General features: G+C 43.2%; 1 protein-coding gene across 5 annotated transcripts in view; it reads right to left on the reverse strand.

Moving 5' to 3' along the window:
* LOC122799579 (clathrin heavy chain 1-like) overlaps window positions 1-20177 on the reverse strand; it is a 1937764-nt gene that overhangs the window by 1060065 nt on the left and 857522 nt on the right. For all 5 annotated transcript variants that reach the window (XM_044068726.1, XM_044068727.1, XM_044068725.1 and 2 more), the window contains 2 exons: window positions 5808-5950; window positions 5468-5702 (listed from right to left, as the gene is read on the reverse strand). In XM_044068726.1, coding sequence (XP_043924661.1) covers window positions 5468-5702; window positions 5808-5950 — 378 coding nt within the window. The remainder of the gene's footprint in view (window positions 1-5467; window positions 5703-5807; window positions 5951-20177) is intronic.

Here is a 20177-nt window from a genome sequence, read left to right on the forward strand (position 1 = left end):
GGCTTTGGTTGTAGTTCCTGTGTACTGTTTCCTTGCCTTATTTAGGGGAAGGGAAGCTACCTTGCTTACCAGTGGGAGTGGGAAGCATTGAGCTGCCTTTTGTCCAGTTTTGTGAGGTTTCAGCCAGTAACTAGTAGTTTATTGGTCGTTTTGGGCCAGTTTCTAGCTTTTTCCAGCCCCCTGGTATAAAACGCGCTAAACGCTGCGTTAGTGCGATTTAGAGCGATTTAGCGGAGCTGCCACTGTTGCACACTAGGGCAGTGCCGGTTAAGCAGGTTTAAACTATTCGGCTACCTAAAGTCCACTCTTCAAATTTTCCCTTAAAACTACCTTCCTCGAACTATACTACTGATCAAATCAGCGTATCCTATAACTAAAAAGATCAACTCTACTTGACTCCAAGTAGACTATTCTCTATCTATTAAACCTAGCACTTGCTCCTACAGTACTTATTACCTTGATACGGCACTCTTGTCATAGATAGTACCCCAAAAAGGCAACCCCCCATTTCTCGGTCACCCACGTCCCCGGAATCTTTTTTTAAAGTTTTTCGTCTACCCTTCTAGCATGTCGAGGGATCAGTTGCTAGTGTCCTCTCCTGCTCAGCTGGTGAACCTGGGAATATTGAAGCAATGTTTCAATTGCCTCATGTACACAGACAACCCTTTCCTCCTCCCACAAAACACAAATACATGCGAGAGATGCAACTATACGGCCAAACTGGAGGCTGAGCTCTCTCAACATAGGACTGGCAAGACCAGTCAGGAGGAGAAGGTTACCACACACACTATAGACCCAGTCTCACATAGTACCATTACAACCTCAAATCATACACATAAACACACAAAGACATACTCGGAGGCTCTGATCAAAAATCTACCAAAACAGCAGAGGCCACCAAAGCAGACACCCAAACAACCACCACCTCAGAACACAACACCCGCAACACATAGACCTCACAGTCAGAGTGTCAAACAGTCACAGCCCTTAAGGCCAAACACAATGCCAGACACACTAGTCATTGGTGACTCCATAGTCAGACACACTGATGTCCCGCTCACCAGACTGAGTAAGGAGAAGGTCACAGTAAGCTGCCTGTCGGGCGCTAGAATCCGCCACATAACGCAAGCACTCAGGTCTCTCAACAGCAGGTACAAATATGACTCAGTCATTGTCCACGCTGGTGTAAACGACCTGAGACGAACCTCCTTGGACTACATGAAAAGAGACATTGAGGAGCTCTCTGATTATGTAGCCCAGGCAGGTATGACCCTGACCTTGAGCAGTATCCTACCTTCACCAAGAATGATGCCACAATACAGAGATAAGATGATCAGCTTTAACAATTGGCTTAAACACTGGTGTCATTCAAAGGGGATCCAGTATCTGTCTGCCTGGGATGACATGCTGGACAAGCCACGCTGCTTTGCAAGGGACGGCTTGCACCTGTCACCGCTGGGATTCCGGATATTGGCAAAGGCTCTTGCCACCCCCATAGTGAGATTTTTAGGCAAGCCTCAAATTCTAAACCTACCACCCTAGAACACAAAAAGGAAAAAAACTAAGGGTAATGCTGCTCAATGCCAGAAGTCTAAATCTCAAAATGCACGCACTCGAGGCCCTTCCCAGTATGGAGAACATCGATGTCTGTGCTGTGACAGAAACCTGGTTCAAGGCTCCTGAGAGCACCCCAGCGCTATCAGGTTTTACCTCATATCATGCGTTCCGGCCCCAAAATCCGGACAATACCAAGAAAGGAGGGGGGGGTATCCATATTCATCAAGGACACCCACACCTCAAGACTGGTGGCAACGCACGATGCATCGGAGACCATCCAGGTGCAATTAACCATAGGCAAGACTGCTCTGCAAATTGTAGCATGTTACAGGCCACCCTCACAAACTCAGGAAACTCACATGGCCTTCCTGAAAACACTAGAGGGGATAAATGTATCACCAAACACCATCATACTAGGTGACTTCAATTACCCTAATATAGACTGGGAACACTACTCAAGCCCAAACACCCTAGCCCAAATGTTCCTGGAATTCATAAACTCAAATGCCATGGAACAACTAGTCACCATCCCCACAAGAGGAGATAACATACTTGATCTCATCATCAAGAACATGGGAGCACAATGTTCAACACCAGAAGTATACCCCTCACTGGTGAGATCAGATCACAAACTAATCTCGCTGGAGGTCCTCATCCCACCCCACCTGAAATAAAAAGACCACAGTAAAGAACTTCTCAAAAGCCGACTTCACACTTCTAAAGACTAGTGTGGTCTCCTTTCAGGCCCCGAGCCATGCGGAAAACAATACTCAAGCCGCTGAATCACTTACAAACGCCTTCTACCAGCACCTGCAGGACTGCATGGATAAGGCAATCCCAAGCAAAACAAAGACTCTTTGTACCAAAGGCAAGCGTCCAGTCTGGTGGACCCCAGCCATAAACAAACTCTACAACAAAAGGAGGAAGCTACTACAAGATAGAGCAAAATCCTTAAAAGGTAAGACACCCTTGATCACTATAAGTAAAAACTAAGAGCTCTCATAAAATCATCCAAAGCAAATTTCGAGAGAAAAATAGCTAAAGACTCAAAAGACAATCATAAGGCCTTCTTTAGCTATGTTAGAAACCTAGGAGGAAACTCCCAGATATGCTCAGAACTAGTTCAAAATGATGTGAAGATTACTGATCCTACAGACATTGCCAACATACTGGCTGACAGGTTCAGTGCAAACTTCTCCCCTCCCCAAAAGGAGAGATATCTATACCAAATGAGTGCAGCCCCCAAACATCTCCAGCGCCCAAGTGAGAACTGCTCTCTCCAAAGCAAAAAACACAGCATCCATGGGACCCGATGGTGTCCCCGGCTGTGTGCTCCACGAACTCAATGAGGAATTAAACCCACAGCTAGGACAGCGGTTTAATCAAAGTCTTAGCTCTGGATGCGCACTCCAGGAGTGGCGCACTGCAACTGTGGTCCCACTTCACAAAGGCGGTGCCTCCACAGACCCTGGAAATTACCGCCCATTAGCTTGACAAGCCTCATCTGCAAAGCCATGGAGAGGATCATAATGGACCTCATAAATAAAGACATAGGGAATTTGCAGACTTTGGATCCAACCCAGTTTGGCTTTGTCAAAGGCAGATCATGCCTTTTAAACTTGGTTGACTTTTTCAAACAGTCACCAAAGCCATTGATGAGGGAAAGGCAGTCCATACAGCCTACCTCGATCTGGCTAAGGCCTTCGATACAATACCCCACTCGGGTATCATTGAAAAACTCATCAGCTTAAATGTTAACCCATACATCACAAGATGGGTTGCAAACTGGCTGAGTGACAGAACCCACAGGGTCAGAGTTGCTGGCGCCATGTCAGACTCAAAGCCTGTCACAAGTGGTGTCCCACAGGGCTCAGTCCTGGGCCCACTCTTGTTTGGCATCTACTTTTCCAAGTACAAGCAAACACAGGAGGGTTATGGCTGACAAAGTTTGCAGATGACTGCAAACTGGGCCATAGTAGAAAACACATCTGACACAGATATCCTTCAGAAGGGTCTCACAGAAACGGATAACTGGTGCCAGAGCCACGGCCTAAAGTTAAATGCCAAAAATGCATAGTCATACCCTTCGGGAAAAACAAGGTTACCCTAGCTACCAAATAGGTGGCAATCCACTGAGCACAGAAGTAGTTATCAGGGACCTGGGGACCCAGGTTGATAGTAGTCTGTCATTCGACACCCATGTAGCTAAAGTAGTTAGGAAGTCCTTCTACATTGCCCACCTTATCATGAAGGGATTCTCATCTAGATCAAGGGAGGTCATAGTCTCCCTTTACTCATCACTCATCAGACCAATGATTGAGTACAATGCCCCATTCGGAATGTATTTGACCCGACACTTGCAGCAGCTGGAGAGGCCACAAAAGTTCCTCACCAAAAGGATAAAGGGTCTCAAAAATCTGTCCTATGCTGCCCGACTGAAAGAACTCCAGCTCTATTCAGTCGCTTACCGCTTGCTCAGAGGTGACCTTTGCCTAACATACAAGGCCATGTCAAACCCAGATTTGATGAATATGCTTCACCTCAAAAAATCTAGATCCATCAGAGCCACAAGGGCGGGAGACTTTAACCTCGACACGGCTATTAATAGGACGTGCTGGAGAGATAGATTCATCACCCAAAGACTCCCTATGCTGTGGAACAAAATCCCGATACATGTGAGGCAGAGCACCTCGCTGGCCTTGTTCAAGAGAAATCTTGACCAATGGATGGGAGATCGCAGATATACCCCAGGAATTACCTCAGTGTCACTGCTCGACAGAGGCACAGCAAAATAATGGGTATAGTTCCCCATACTAAAGGGGTGGCGTAAGCCACAAAACAATGGGCTAGGCTTATAAATGCCCTCGGGCAGATAGCCTAGTATGAACCTATGAACCTATGAACCTAAGAACTTCTCCAACCCACAAACATGGGTGGCCAAGCTGCAACAGTCACCTACTGTGCTTTTTTTATCATGCTCCTAACTCATGCAGAAGGAAATATCAGTGCAGTGTAGGTCCCAGCTCTTGACCTTTAAACACAATACTATGCTGACTGTTTAGAAGAGACTGAGCAAAGGAGAACTAAACTTTCCCATAGCTTATGTCAGGAACAAAACCCAAACTGTGTGATCAGCACCAAAAATGGTGCTTCAGAAACTCAGCATGCTCTCCTTATGTAGTGAGCATCATCAAAATGTGTGCTAGCAGAGGGCACACACAAATATGGAAACTTCTGTGAAAAATAGCTGGAGTGGAATGAAGGAAAACTATAATCACAGACCAATCACGGAGAGCCCCCAATGTCAAAACTTACAAAATAAACTTACTAAATACACAGTAGCCAGAGTACTACAACAGAAGCAATCTATGCTAGTAGGGGGTGTACACCGTGTGATTTAGTCAGCCCTAGATGAGCCATTTGATCCTACAGACAACAGTCTTGGGACAAAAAATTACCAATCATTACTAAATGCTACAGTGTAACAAATCAATACATGGGTTATTCTCTGATACTTGTCAACTAGGCAAGTCTTTATTGCATAGAGGGTATGCTACTATGCATTACTTTAAGTGCTGCATTATGCTAAATGTTAATTTAATGTTTTCTTTGTAATCAGCATGATTAAAAGGGGGTGGGGATGATCCAATTCACCTGTTAAAAATGAATTCTATACACATGAAAATGAACATAAAAAATGTCTGATATCAGTAACATACGAACATGCAACTCCTTAAATTGTCAAATGAAAAAGGTCCAAGAAAAGAAAATATTTACAAATCAGAACATTTAAAACAAATACCTTAGTATATTCACAGCATTGTAATGCCAGTACACAATATATCCCTGCACATAAACAAAGATATTGTAATGGCACTGAAGTATCACCTAAAAATAGTTAACAGCTCACCTTGATGAGTTCAAGATCACACTGCCCCCTTTCATATGCTAAACAGGCTAGGTGGGGATCCCGCTTTTCACAGTATTTGCCTACAACACAACTGTCGTAGAATGGGTTCTCGCGCAGGAAACGTTCCGCATTATTGTTGCTGTCGATGTAAATTTTAGCTAGGGCATTGTGAGTAGCAGGCTCTTCACTGCCTTCATGAATTCGAGATTCCAACCAAGAAAGCAGCAGTTTTAACCTGGAATGATAAGGCAACAGTTAATCCATTTTTATTTCACATCATCATAGCCCTCCCTCACACTTAAATTCCAGTGGTTCTACAGAATTCACCAGTACAAATCACCTGTTGCGTTTTTCCACCTCAGCTACCAATTCATCTGTCGAGAACTGCCCACGGACAATCATAATAAGATTTTTGATGATGTCTTCTGAACAATCTACATCGAGAAGCCCACCCACAACTGCAGGTATTCGACTTGGATTCACCTACGAAGAAGTAATAACATTATGCAGGTCAGAATTTTACAAGTTTGTGGTTACTTTTCTTGTGATGTCAATTTTTATTTCAATTATTAAACTCATCCCCACATCCTGCACCCTGAAACTGCCCCCCCCCCCCCCGAGATGTGTCCCCTCGCTAGCAGGGTCTCCCATCTCCTACGGAACTGGACTTTCTGGTACTCCTTTGTATTTTTCCATGGAGGCAAAGAATCGAATGAGGAGTTGTGGTCATACAGCTGGAAGCCTTCATGAATATTAGCAGACAAATCAGAATCCTTAAGGGCAGAGTCTTATGAAATGGCATCATATCCTGCCAGTCTCCTCATCTTCACTAAAGGTTGTACAGTCATCATTATCCCTTGTACACCCCTTCCCCAAACAGGAGAACTGGTCTGATGCTTCATTCAATCTCCCCCGTCAACCAGCCCTACCAGCAGCGCAGGTCTGCTCAAAATTACAGGTTACCAGTGGCACAGACCAATCACCATGCTTCTATGCCACTGGGCAGCTACGTAAAACTGAAAATCTGCTATCAAAGGGTTCTGGGTTTTACTCCGTATCCCATGTAATAATCTGACAAAAAACTTTAGTGCAAGTAAAAAGGACCATGGATACTAACCAGGATGGGAAAGCTTGTAAGATTAGACCTGTTAACCAGTTCCCAAAATTTGGGATATTAACCTATTTTACTTTACTAATTTTGTTCCGATTCAGCAGAGGCATTCACATCTGGCAAACTGCTGAGACTTCCAGCCATTATTAAAGCATAAGCACAAATGTGAAGTTCAGACACCAGGCAGAGTTTAATCACAGTTCAAAGACTTCCATTTTAAAACATAGCTGCCCTGACTCGCTGGACAGCAGCAAAACATTCTCCTCAGTGCTACAAAAATCATACCAAGACATCTCAGGATGTAAAAATTTGTAACCCCACTCAGCTGAGTGATTTAATAAGGCACATTCATCTGTTTTCCTACAAATTCCTGCAAACCTGTTGTGAACATTAAAAAAAAAGTAAAATCTGCAAACCTGCATCAGGAAATCTGCACATTATCACCTACAATTTTCACAGTCATACTAATGTTAAAATATGCACTACTACTAGAAAAGGCAGAGCAGTTAAAGTGATATACAGTTACTTGAAAGCAAACTATTTTAGAAATATCCAAAAAACCTGGTACAAAGAAAGCACACTAGTCATACGACTTTGCATATTTTATGTATTTTTTCACTAAACAGGGCAGAACGTGCAACAATACAATAACGTAACTGCAAGTCAAAATATAATTCATGAATATTCATTGTACTGCATCTCAACACTTTCAGTGCAACTATAAGTACATAAAATACAGATGAAAGTCTCGGCACTGCAGTAATGCATAACTGGTAGAAACTGGCATCATGGCAGGATTTACTCTCACCAGGCAATTATGTTTGAAGCTTAAAACAACATACTGCCAAGCAAGGAATAAACCCCATCAAACAGCAACCCTGCCCCCTGTGATTGTGTTCAGAAGCCAAATAACACAAAATGTGGTATTCTGAAAGCAGGTGAAAATGTCCATAGGGATGCCCCAACACCAAGATGGTCCATTTACCTGAACATGTACTTCAGAAGTAGGATAGAAAGAACAAGCAGTAAAAGCAGATTAAGGCTGAGGGGAACAGTGTACAAATACCACCTTAATTTGCTCAAAACACTTCATGACTGCAGACATAGTAATCCAAGAAAGGGATTAAACATTAAATTTAGAAACAATTTATACATCAGCCATTCGTGTTCTACAGGTCTGTAAAGAGCCACCTATGGGCTTAAAAAATTATTCATATTTGATATTTCAGAAGTGAAAAATGTTCACCAGTTTCTACTACAAGATCACCAGAACTATTTTAGCAGGGGAGAGAAAAACACTGAGTAATTTTTACCTGTACTTAGGCAAACAAACTCAAATAACCAAGCAACAAACCAAAATCATTTCCCTCCCCATTCACCACCCACATGGGGTTGGCACTTCTTGATTCAATGCCACTACTACATTCTCTACAGTCAAGCATCAGTTGCCCTAGGTTTTCACAATTCATCCCTTTGCTGGTTCTCCTCGTTTCCTCTTGCCTTCTTCCCATCTCTCTCAACTCAACTTCATCAAATAGTCTTCTACTTTTCTGCATATGTACCCAACCAGTGTAGTCTGCTCTCTCTGACCTTTTCTGCAATTACAGCTACATTGGCTGTTGCTCTGATGTCATTTCTTCACCCTTCCCACACTGTGCATCCTATCTCAGGCACGTCACCTCAACCATATCTAGCTTCAACTGCTATGTTTTCCATGCCCATGTTTCTATACCACACAGAAGTACTGGTCATACCACTGTTATGCACATCTCACTTTTCTGCTTTATTAGCATTCTTCTTTCATCTATTAACCCTAACACTGTGCCAGTTGGCTGCAGCATGATTCTAGCACTGACCTCTTCCATTCAGACTCTCCTTTCAACCATCCTCCTAGATACCTGAAGCTGTTAAACTTGCTCCACAACTTTCCAGTCTCTCAAATTTCAGCTTCTTCCGATTTCCATGTTTGCCGCAATAACAAAAGTATTGTATGTACTCAGTTTCATCTCATGTGCATTCAAAATTGCATCCCATTCCCTTATCCTTTGTTGAAGTTCCTGTTCAGAGTCTGCTTGTAATGCCATAACATCTACGAACAGCAGCTTTGCTGATCTCTCACTCCCAGGCCACTGTGAACCCCCTTTGAATCTGGACAGTGCTTTTATCACTGGGTCCTTGTACTTAGCCTGCACTAAATCTATCAATGTTTCCAGAACTTTAAACCATTACAGGAATGTCCAAATGAGCTTTCTTAGAATCTTGTTATATGCCTTCTCCAATTCTAGGATGAATACTCATCTCTATTTTCCTTTTCACTGTCTCACTGCAAATATTAGGTCAGTTGTGTTGCATACTGCTTTAAATTCAAACTGCTCATCTCCCATCTTACTTTCTATTACTCTGCAAATGTATCAATCTCCAACACTTTCATGCAGTATGACATGATACGTCTCTACTGCCTGCATTTGTGAAATGTCCCCTTTTCTCTTGTACAATGGCACTTGAATGCTTATTCTCCAACAGTACGGAATACATGTTACTCCATACTGCTACGAGTACCCTTAGGGGCCACTTTTCCTCCTGACTCATCCAACATCTTGATCACATCTGTCTTGATCTCCTCTAAGCCTGCTGCTTTTCTCCCCAATTACAATTTCCTTTACTGCTGTTTTTATTTACTCGAGTGGACTTTTTCCTACTTCACTGTAGACTGTGTATATGGCAGTATGTCTGTGGAGTTCTCCGTTTGGAAAGTGCTCCTTCCACCTGCCTTCGATGTCCTGTGGAATGGTGAGCAGATTGTAGCCAGCATCTCTTATGAAGGGTACTTTCAGAGGACTATCTTCATTATCTTTCTGCCTTTGCAATCAGTTTCTTTGCGCAATCAGCAAAATAATTTTCCAGAAGCTGGAGCATGGTAGAGTGCCTCGGACTTCTTGTTCTTTGCTCTTGTGACCACTCAGTCTCTTAGCCAGCCAATATTCCTTCTTAACCTGCTCACTTCTATCTTCCCCTTTTCCTGCACTCCTTTTTGACAACTTTCTGGACTTCTACATTACACCTCCAATTTTCCATAGTTATTTATTTGTTTACCAGGAAAGTGCGAGTTGGTTAATACCCATTTTCGGCAGAGGCTAGGGGGGAAAAGCTGCATAAGTTTACATTGTATTATATTTTATTCCAGTTAAATGTATAGCAGTTATATTCCTATTTACATTCATACACACAGTAGTTACATGTACAGTACTTACATTTACATTCTAAGATTTTACAGGAGGCAGAACTTTACAATTTACTGAAGAGAAAGCCCACATGCAAACAGTGGATTGTACAGGCAGCAGTTACGTATAAAACTGTTTTGCCATTTCAGTGAGAGGTTGAGAGTACTTTGTTTAAGAAGAGTATCTGGAGAGTATCGTACAGTCAGCACAAAGTCCTAACCTGGTGATAAGCATGTGGAGAACCAGGACTGTTTAAGAGGTTGTTAGAGAAGTAGTTTAAAGCTATGGAGTTTGTTGGAGAATTTTACTTTTGTGGGGATACTATTTCAGAGTTACCAACATACTGGGAGTACAGCGAGTCTACTGCAACATTACGACTTATTTGTGATCAGTAACAATTTGCTACTAGAACAGAGGCCCCTTGTTGGACAGTAGAGCATTAATGTTTTTTAGTGCAGGGCATTTTTCTGGATGATAAATGAGCTTGTCTGCTGTAGTTAGTTGTGAATATGTTAGGTAGGTGTGCAGTTCAATTCAGTTTAATTGCTTTCTATGACAATGGTGGGTCCTATGAGGAAGACAGGTGCCAACTCCACTGTTAATACATATGCAAAGTACAGTACAATATTTCAAAAAATTAGTTTGTAGTTAATATGTTTATAAAGTTAAGGCACTAGGGTAATATATGAAGATAGTCATTATCAAAACCACAGTAACAAAAGTTATACCTGCATAGCAACATAGAAAAGGAATGCCAGAAAGCATTATCCTCTTGATATTTAGTTAGAATAGTACCGACAAACATATTTGAGTAGAAAGTTAGAATAGGTGCTCTAAGCTATTTAGACATCAGTAAAGTACAGTTGTGTACACTTACCATAAATGTAGATGTTAGAGTGTATTCACTGTTGCAGTCATTACATTTGGGTAATATGCTGGCAGGTTGCCCTCAGTTGGCCTGAATAAAGTACAGTTTTGTACCTACCATAAATGTAGATGTCCGATAGGTATGCATCTGCAGTCCTAACAAATGGGTTGTCCTGCCTCAGGCAGCCCTTCGGTCGGCCGGATTCCAAAGTCTGGGTCTGGCCTCGGCTGATGTCGCACTTTACCCGACGTCATTGCTGCTGGGGTATAAAGGCATCAGCCGACGCCATTTTCCTCAGTGTTTTTTGCCCCAGATGCCAGGTGCCCTCTAGGAAGGCTAAATTTGGATAAATGCAGATAATTCCAAACAATAGAGAGCAAAATATATATACATATATATATATATATATATACAAACAAATACACCATAATAGATTCCCCCAGCTAGCTAAAAGTGGGGTAAGTACCCTAGGAATACCACAGAGGGGAAGGAGGGTGGGTAATCCTGACTGCAGATGCATAGCTATCGGACATCTACATTTATGGTAGGTACAAAACTGTACTATGTCCTTCAAGGATGCATCTGCAGTCCTAACAAATGGGTAGAATACCATAGCCAAACTGGGGGAGGAGGCACTAAGATAATGATGGTGTAGTTAAGATCCCTTGCAAAAAGTACAGTTTTGTACCTACCATAAATGTAGATGTTCGAAGATCCACATTGCTGCAGTCCTTACACTTGGGTAGTCCGCTGTCCTCGGTCGGCCCGAATATCAAAGTATAAGGCTGACGTCGGTCAAGGCGCATTAGACTGACATCAGGACGTCAGGGTACAAATGTGCATGACCGACGTCATATCCTCAGTCTTTTCTTGCCCCAGATGTCAGAAGACCCTAACAAGAAAGGTCAAAACACAAAGACAACAAAACAACCAACCAACCACCCTAGCACTAATATGTACAATATATACAATATACACAATATTTACAATCCAACCCACACAACCGCCTCTAACTACAGAGGGGAAGGAGGGAGGGTAAATTGGACTGCAGCAATGTGGATCTTCGAACATCTACATTTATGGTAGGTACAAAACTGTACTATGTTCTTCATCTCACATTGCTGCAGTCCTTACACTTGGGTAGAATCCCAAAGCAGAGGTAAGGGAGGATGGCACAACTATAAAGAAGCAGGAGCTGCCAAAATGCCCTGTAAAATAGCAGTGGCAAAACCAGCCCTAGATTTAGAGTAAAGTGGAAGGTGATAATGCTTAGAGAAAGTATGCACTGAACTCCAAGTAGCTGCCTCCAAGATATCTTTAGTTGCCACCCCCCTTAAAAGCTGTTGAAGTGGCAGTAGCCCTAGTGGAATGAGGCCTAATCCCAGCTGGAACCTCCTTGCCATGATGGGAATAACAGAAAGCAATGCACAACCCAATCCACTTAGAAATAGTTTGTTTTGACACAGGCTTGCCCTGAGAACTCAAAGCAAAAGAAACAAATAACTGCTGAGACTGCCTGAATCCTTTAGTTCTGCTCAAATAATATCGCAACTGCCTGTGTATATCCAAAGTGTGCAAAATCTTTCCCCTTTATTTTGGGGGTTTGCATAAAAGGTAGGCAAATGAATAGTTTGGTTTAAAGCCACACTAGAAACCACTTTAGGCATAAAGGAAGGATTAGTACGCAAAGATACCCTATCCTTATGGAAAATTAAGAAAGGCTCAACTGCCATAAGGGCCTGTAATTCAGAAACCCTTCTCGCAGAGGTAATGGCCAACAAAAAAGCAGTCTTCCATGATAAATATTTCAACTCCGCAGTAGCTGCAGGCTCAAAAGGTTGTAGAGTGAGTTTCTCCAACACAAAATTGAGATCCCAAGCAGGAGTAGGAGCTCTCCGTGGGGTCTTATATTCTTTGCCCCTCTAAGGAATTGCTTAAACAAAGGATGAGAAAACAAAGGTGGGTCACAATCATAGTGAGCAGAAATTGCTGCAGCATGAATCTTAATAGAAGAGAAGGACAAACCTTTGTCCAGTAACTCAGTAAGATATTGAAGAGCCACACTTAAATTAGGCTTAGAAACATCAAATGCTTTTGCTGCACTCCAAAATAAAAATCTCTTCCATTTATCTGCGTACACTTTCCTTGTACTAGGCCTTCTGGCCTCCAAAATAACATTCAAAACTTGCTGTGGAAGCTGAAACCCTCCAGGGTTTAAAACAGAATATGCCAGGCTGTCAGGTGAAGAGAGTGAAGTTTGACATTGAGTAAATGACTGTTCTCCTGAGACAGCAGGTGTGGAATCGAAGGTAAAGGCCATGGAGGCTCCCGCACCAGACTTCTCAGTAGTGGGTACCAATGCTGTCGAGGCCAATCTGGAGCTATTAAAATCATCTTTGGCTTGGCCTGTCTGACCTTCAGAAGTACCTTTGAGAGGAGAGGCAGAGGCGGAAAGGCATACACATGAAGATTGCTCCAATTGAATGAAAGAGCATCCACTTTCCAAGCTGTGGGATGAAAACTTTTTGTGCAAAACTTTGGCAGCTGGTAGTTTAGTGGAGAAGCGAACAGATCTATGTCTGGAGTTCCCCATGACACTGTCAATTTCTGAAATATATGAGGATCCAATTTCCACTCGTGGGGATCCATAATTTGTCTGCTCAACACATCTGCTAAGGAGTTCTGTGCTCCCGGCAGAAACCTTGCCTGTAGATTTAGCTTTAAACAGAGCAGTCTCCCACAAAATCATTGCTTGTCTGCACAGAGGATAAGAATGTGTTCCCCCTTGCTTGTTGATGTACCACATGACAGTTGTGTTGTCTGTTAGAATCAACACCTGTCCTGGAAGAAGTAAATCCTTGAAAGCTATTAATGCAAATTGGACTGCTAACATCTCCTTCAGGTTGATATGTAGATGTAGAAGTCTGGCAGGCCACGTGTCTTGTATCCACTTTCCATTTAGATGAGCTCCCCAAGCTTTGTCTGAGGCATCTGTCGTTAGAATCTGACTCGCCTCTGGCCGGGTCACAGAGTCCCTTGTTTAGGTGACATTCCTGAGCCCACCACAAAAATTCCTTTTGAATGCAAGGTATTATCTGAATGACAGTGTCCATATCTTGGCAGTGCTGTGTCCATACATTTTGAGATACCATTGTAGCTTCCTCATATGCAGTTTGGCATTGGGAAGCACCAGAATACAAGATGCCATGAACCCCAAGGCTTGAAGGACTGTCCTTGCAGTCAGCCTGGACTGATGAGACAATTGATGGAAGTAAAGAGAAAGATTCTTTTGTTTGTCCGGGGTCAAAAGGCCATCTGGGATGCTGTATTCAGTCTCACACCCAGAAAGCACATGTCCTGAGAGGGTACTAGACTGGACTTTATTTCGTTCACAGAACACCCCAGGCATCTTAGCACTGCTATCACATAGTGTAGATGATGAAGAAGTTCGTCCTTTCCTTGAGCCAGAATCAGGCAATCGTCCAAATAAGGATAGATCTGTATTCCTCTTAGCCTGAAGAAAGCTATCACTGGAGCCAGAACCTTCGTGAACACTCTGGGCAGTAGACAAGCCAAAGGGCAATGCAGAGAACTGATAATGAGAAGTCCCAGCCCGAAAACGTAGATACTTCCTGCAACTTAGCCTGATAGGAACATGAAGGTAAGCCTCCTTGAGATCCAGAGTCACCATCCAGTGATCTTTGCCCAGCAGAGGTAAAAGCTGTTGTAACGTCAACATTTTGAACTTGGGAATGTCCAGATAAGTGTTGAGGATAGATAAATCCAAAATTGGTCTCCATGTGTTCCCCTTCTTTGGTACTAGGAACAGGCGAGAATAAAATCCTAGGCCCACTTCTGACAGAGGGACCGGTTGTATGGCTCCTATTTGGAGCAGCAGAGAAATCTGTTTGTGAGCCTCTATTCTTTGCTGAGGAGGAATGTCTGGCATGCCTTTGAAAGGAGGCAAAGTATGGAAATAAAACCTGTAACCTTGGTGTATGATATCCAATACCCATCTGTCTTGGGTAATTAAACTCCAATTTTCCTTGAAAAGTGCCAACCTTCCTCCCAAAGGTGCTGCCAGACGAGAAGGCTCTGGCAGCTGAAAAGGTAGGTCATTGGGTCTGTTTACGAAAGGACTGACCCCTGCCCTCACCCGAAGACTGTGCAGGTGAACTCCCTGTTCTAGGCCTGAAAGAGCCCTGAGCTCTGCCCCTACCACGTCTAGACCTACCCCTAGACTGGGAATCATAAGAAGGATACGTCCACCCCTTGGTAGGCCAATTTCTGCTAAACTTCGGAGGCTGAACCTGCAAAAAATCTTTAACAGTCTGCATAGACTTAGCCTTGTCTTCCATTTTCTTTAAGACTGCCTCAACAGGAGAACCAAATAACACATCAGATTGTAAAGGAGCATCTAAAATCCTTGTCTTAACATGGTCAGATAAATTCTGATCCCTTAGCCAGGCGTGCCTGTGAAGAACTGACCCAGTGGCAGCCACCCTAGATGAGGCCTGTACAGCATCAAAACCACATTGCAAAGAATGCTTACCCACTTGTTCAGAGACATGTACCAAATCTTGTAACTCTTTACACTCAATACCTTCCGCCAGAGCATCTACCTTAGACTTCAATTGAGACAGTAGATAGTTTTGGTATTTCAACATGTGAAACTGGCAATTCAGAGCCCTCATAGCTAGGGTGGAAGAAGTATAGACTTTCTTTCCCCATCTATCCAAAGCCCTGGCCTCTTTATCTGGAGGAACCGGATTTTTAACAACAGAAGCTTTAACACCCTTAGGCCCCTGACTAACAGTTTCTGGGTCTGCCCTAGGACTCTTAAAAAGATACTTATGAGCTTCAGGCACCCTATAATACCTATCCGGCTTAACAGGAGCAGGAGGCAAAGAATCAGGATTAAGAGAAGCCTCAGCAAACACATCCTCCACAACATCCAGAACAGGAGGTATAGCCAAAGGCCTATGCTGGGGTAAAAACAAAAATTCCCTAAGCCTTTTCCTGGAATCAGAGAAGTCCTGACCTTCCCACTTAAAATGCTCCCTCATGGAATGAAGAGTCTCTGAAAAGAAAAATCCTCAGGAGGAGAAGCAGAAGGAGTAGAATCATCCACATCAGAATCAGAATAAGGAGAATACTCCTGCAAGTCTTCAGCCGAAGACTCTGAAACATCTGAAGCCTGCTCAAAACTCCCCAACTCAGGTTCCACCCTAGGCCTCTTATCAGGAGGGGGCAAAGAACCCCTAATCAAGGTAATCAAATCTTCTGCCATTTTAAGCATATGCTTCTTGGGCACAGATCCTGAAGAACTAGGAGTGACACCAACTGAAGCTAAACCTGGCCTGCCTCTGGGAGAAGCCTTGGAAACAGAAGGAGAAGGCCTAACCACCCTAGGAAGGGAGGGGAGTACAGTAACCTGAGAAGCCCCTTCAGCCTGACCTGCCTCCTGGGAGGCCACATCCTGCAATAACAAGGTCTCCCCCTGGGACTCCAGAGAAACCTCCGGTGGAACCACCGGCTCCACCGACACCTCTAAAGAACCAGCGTCCGGTACGGACGACTCGTCTAACCTGGGCTTAGCTGCCTTATCCTTGCGCTTCTTCGAAGAAGCGGACGCCAGAGCATCCGACGGCATATTATAATTGCATCGCTTCCCGAAGACTAACTTGGCACAATCTAACCTTCTCTTAATAGTGCGCTTATTGAATCTAGCACAAAAGCGACACCCAACAACGTCGTGCTCAGGCCCTAAACAAGGAATACACAAAGTATGATAATCTCTATGCGGTATCTGTTTCCCACAAGAAATACAGTTATTCACTTTTTCTGACATCCGGTAAACCACTGAGGCAAGAAAAAACTAAAATATTCCCCAACGGGGTACTTAGCCAACTTTGACTCGGTCTGAAACTCCGAAATCGAACAATTTCAGAACGCCGAACGGCACTTGCAACGCTGCTTCTGCATCGGACCATGCGGCAAAAAAGACTGAGGATATGACGTCGGTCATGCGCATTTGTACCCTGACGTCCTGATGTCAGTCTAATGCGCCTTGACCGACGTCAGCCTTATACTTTGATATTCGGGCCGACCGAGGACAGCGGACTACCCAAGTGTAAGGACTGCAGCAATGTGAGATGAAGAACATCAGCAGTTGCAAAACCTGCTCGGGATCTGGAGTATAAAGGAAGATTATAATGCCTGGCAAATGTATGCACGGAGCTCCAAGTAGCAGCTTCTAAAATGTCTTTGGTAGCCACTCCTCGTAGGAAAGCTGTAGTGGTGGCTGTAGCTCTTGTGGAATGAGGCCTGATATTTTCAGGAGTTGCGTAGTCGGAGTCTCCGACAGCATTTTATATGCAAAAGCGGGACCAAAAAACTCTTCTGCAAACTCCGACCGACGTCTAAGCGTCCGTCGGTTGAAGGATGCACAGGCTAAACAAGCTGATACGTCGTGGTCTGGGCCTAAGCAAGGAAGGCAGTAAGAGTGGAAATCCTTATGAGGTATTTGTTTCCCACAAGTTCAACAATTATTTACTTTTTCTGACATCGGCTGAGGCAAGAAAGAGTCCCCAACGGGGTACTTAGCTTTTTTAGAAGTCTTCGGTAGTAGAAATCGCTGGATCTGACCTACCGGCACTTGCGAACAGCTTCTGCTTCGGGCACCGCGCGGCAAGAAAGACTGAGGAAAATGGCGTCGGCTGATGCCTTAATACCCCAGCAGCGATGACGTCGGGTGAAGTGCGACATCAGCCGAGGCCAGACCCAGACTTTGGAATCCGGCCGACCGAAGGGCTGCCTGAGGCAGGACAACCCATTTGTTAGGACTGCAGATGCATCCTTGAAGGACATCAAAGTCTTGGGTCCTGCGTCGGTTGCTATCTCCTCTTCCATGACGTCAGGTCGTCAGGGGTATAAAACATGCAGCAGACGTCATTTTAATCAGTTTTTCTTGCCCCAGATGTCAGGTGCCCCCCCAAATGGGGAGTATATATATATATATATATATATATATATATATATATATATATATATATATATATATATATATACAAATGCACTTTAGAAACATAAAATTTACCTTCAACTACTGCAAATACACCACAAAAGCTTTTGAGTATAGTGAAGGAAAGAAAAGGTATAGAAAGGGGGCTGGCGGATGGGTAATCCGGACTGCAACAGTGAATACACTCGAACATCTACATTTATGGTAAGTGTACACAACTGTACTATGTTCTTTGTGTTTCACTGTTGCAGTCATTACATTTGGGTAGAATCCCAAAGCAATGGATGGGAGGATGGAACTAAACAGCATTAGGAGCAGCTAATAGGCCCGGCATGACTGCAGTGGCAAAGCCTGCCCTGGATTTAGAAAAGAGAGGTAAATGGTAATGCTTTGTGAACGTATGAACAAAGCTCCATGTAGCAGCTTCTAGAATGTCTTTGGTAGGGACACCTCTGAGAAAAGCTGCTGAAGTAAAGGCAGCCCTGGTGGAATGGGATCTGATCCCCTTGGGCACAGTTTTACCATGGTGCAAGTAGCAGAAACAAATGCAATGGCTTATCCATTTAGAAATAGTCTGCTTTGATATAGCCTTCCCCTCTGATCCTGCAGAAAATGCCACCAGTAGTTGCTCAGACTTTCTTGGAGATTTTGTCCTGTTTAAGTAGGATCTTGTCTGTCTGTGTATATCCAATGAATGCAAAATCCACTCCCCCTTGTTCTGCGGGTTTGGGAAGAAAGTTAGCAGCTGAATGATCTGGTTAAGAGCCACACTGGATACCACTTAGGCATAAAAGAAGGACTGGTCCTGAGGGCCACCCTGTCTGGGTAAAAAATAATGAAAGGCTCCACTGCCATGAGAGCCTGTAGTTCTGAAACCCTTGTAGCTGAAGTGATTGCCAAAAGAAAGGCTGTCTTCCAAGAAAGAAATTTTATATCCGCAGTAGCTGCTGGTTCCAAAGGAGGTAGGATGAGTTTTTCCAGCACAGAATTGAGGTCCCATGCAGGAGTTGGCGCTCTCCTGGGAGGCCTTAAATTTTTGGCCCCTCTAAGGTACTGTTTTAGCAGGGGATGAGAAAAGAGGGGAGGCTCTGTGTTGTAATGAGCCGAGATGGCAGAGGCATGGATTTTTATTGAAGAAAAAGATAGGCCCTTGTGAAGCATCTCAGTTAAGTATTGCAAAATATGAGGAATATTGGGCTTTGCTGTGTCTATTCCTTGTGCTTGGTTCCAAGCACAGAATCTCTTCCATTTATCAGCATAAGATTTTCTAGTACTAGGCCTTCTGGCTTCCAAAATAACATCCATCACAGGTTTACTGAGAGATGTGGTTGGTGAAATTAGTTGATTGGCCATGATGTAAGATTCAGAGTTTGGAGCTGAGTGTGCAGAATGTGATAGCTCTGCTGAGACAATAGGTGAGGTGTTTGAGGCAAGTACCATGGAGGGGAGGTGACACATTCCTTAGAAGTGGGTACCAGTGTTGGTGAGGCCAGTCCAGAGCAATTAGAATCATTTTTGTTTTTTCCTGTCTGACTTTTAGTAAGACCTTGGAAAGTAGAGGCAGAGGGTGAAAGGCATAGACTGATGGGTTTTTCCAGCTGAAGGATAGAGCATCCACTTTCCATGCTTTTTTGTGATGAGTTCTTGTGCAGAATGGAGAGAGGCAAATAGATCTATGTCTGGGCTCCCCCATTTTTGTGTTAACATGCTGAAGATTTGTGGATCCAGTTTCCATTCGTGTGGGTCCATAAGATTTCTTTTTTTTTTTCAATAATCATTTTTATTGTTTTGCCAAACCATTATACATTTCACACACTATTTACATTATGTACAATATTGCTTCCAATGTTTTAGTTCCATTTTGAATTTCCCTATAATACATTAAGAATAAATATCACTTAACCAAGTACAGGAAATTAAAATCACAAAAAATTAAACATAAAAGCATCTACAATAGACAATTATAAACCAACTCAAGCCAATAATTTGTATTATTTCTACATTTTCTATCTAATCCAAGAATGTGTTGGTACACATACAGAATGTCCTGACGGAAAGTGGATAGGAACCGCTACGCCAAAATAATATTAAAGATTTGTTCCCAAATTTTTATGCTGTTTATACTTTTCTTATTATTTCTAATTAACAATTTGTGCGCTAATATATGCTTAATCGCTAACAGCCTGAAATTTTGCCACGACACCTGTGCTGGGTTCAACCAATTTGTGGCAATATATAATTTCATTAGTAAACTAATATTCATAATTGCAATCTTTTTTGTTTTGTCCAAATTCTCCGGTGGAATATGTAAAATCAGAAATTCCCAGGAGAGTGTTGAGTTTTGGTAACCCATTTTTTGTAGTTGTAACTTTAAAGAATTCCATAATTTATAAATGCACTTGCAACTCCAGAACGTGTGTAACAGGTCTGCTGTCTGATCTACACACTGTGGACATTTAGGTGACTTTTTTGAATCAAATTTATGA

This window comes from Protopterus annectens, chromosome 4.part0 (genome assembly GCF_019279795.1).
Source record: "Protopterus annectens isolate FY-2018-M chromosome 4.part0, PAN1.0, whole genome shotgun sequence".
NCBI lineage: Eukaryota > Metazoa > Chordata > Ceratodontiformes > Protopteridae > Protopterus > Protopterus annectens.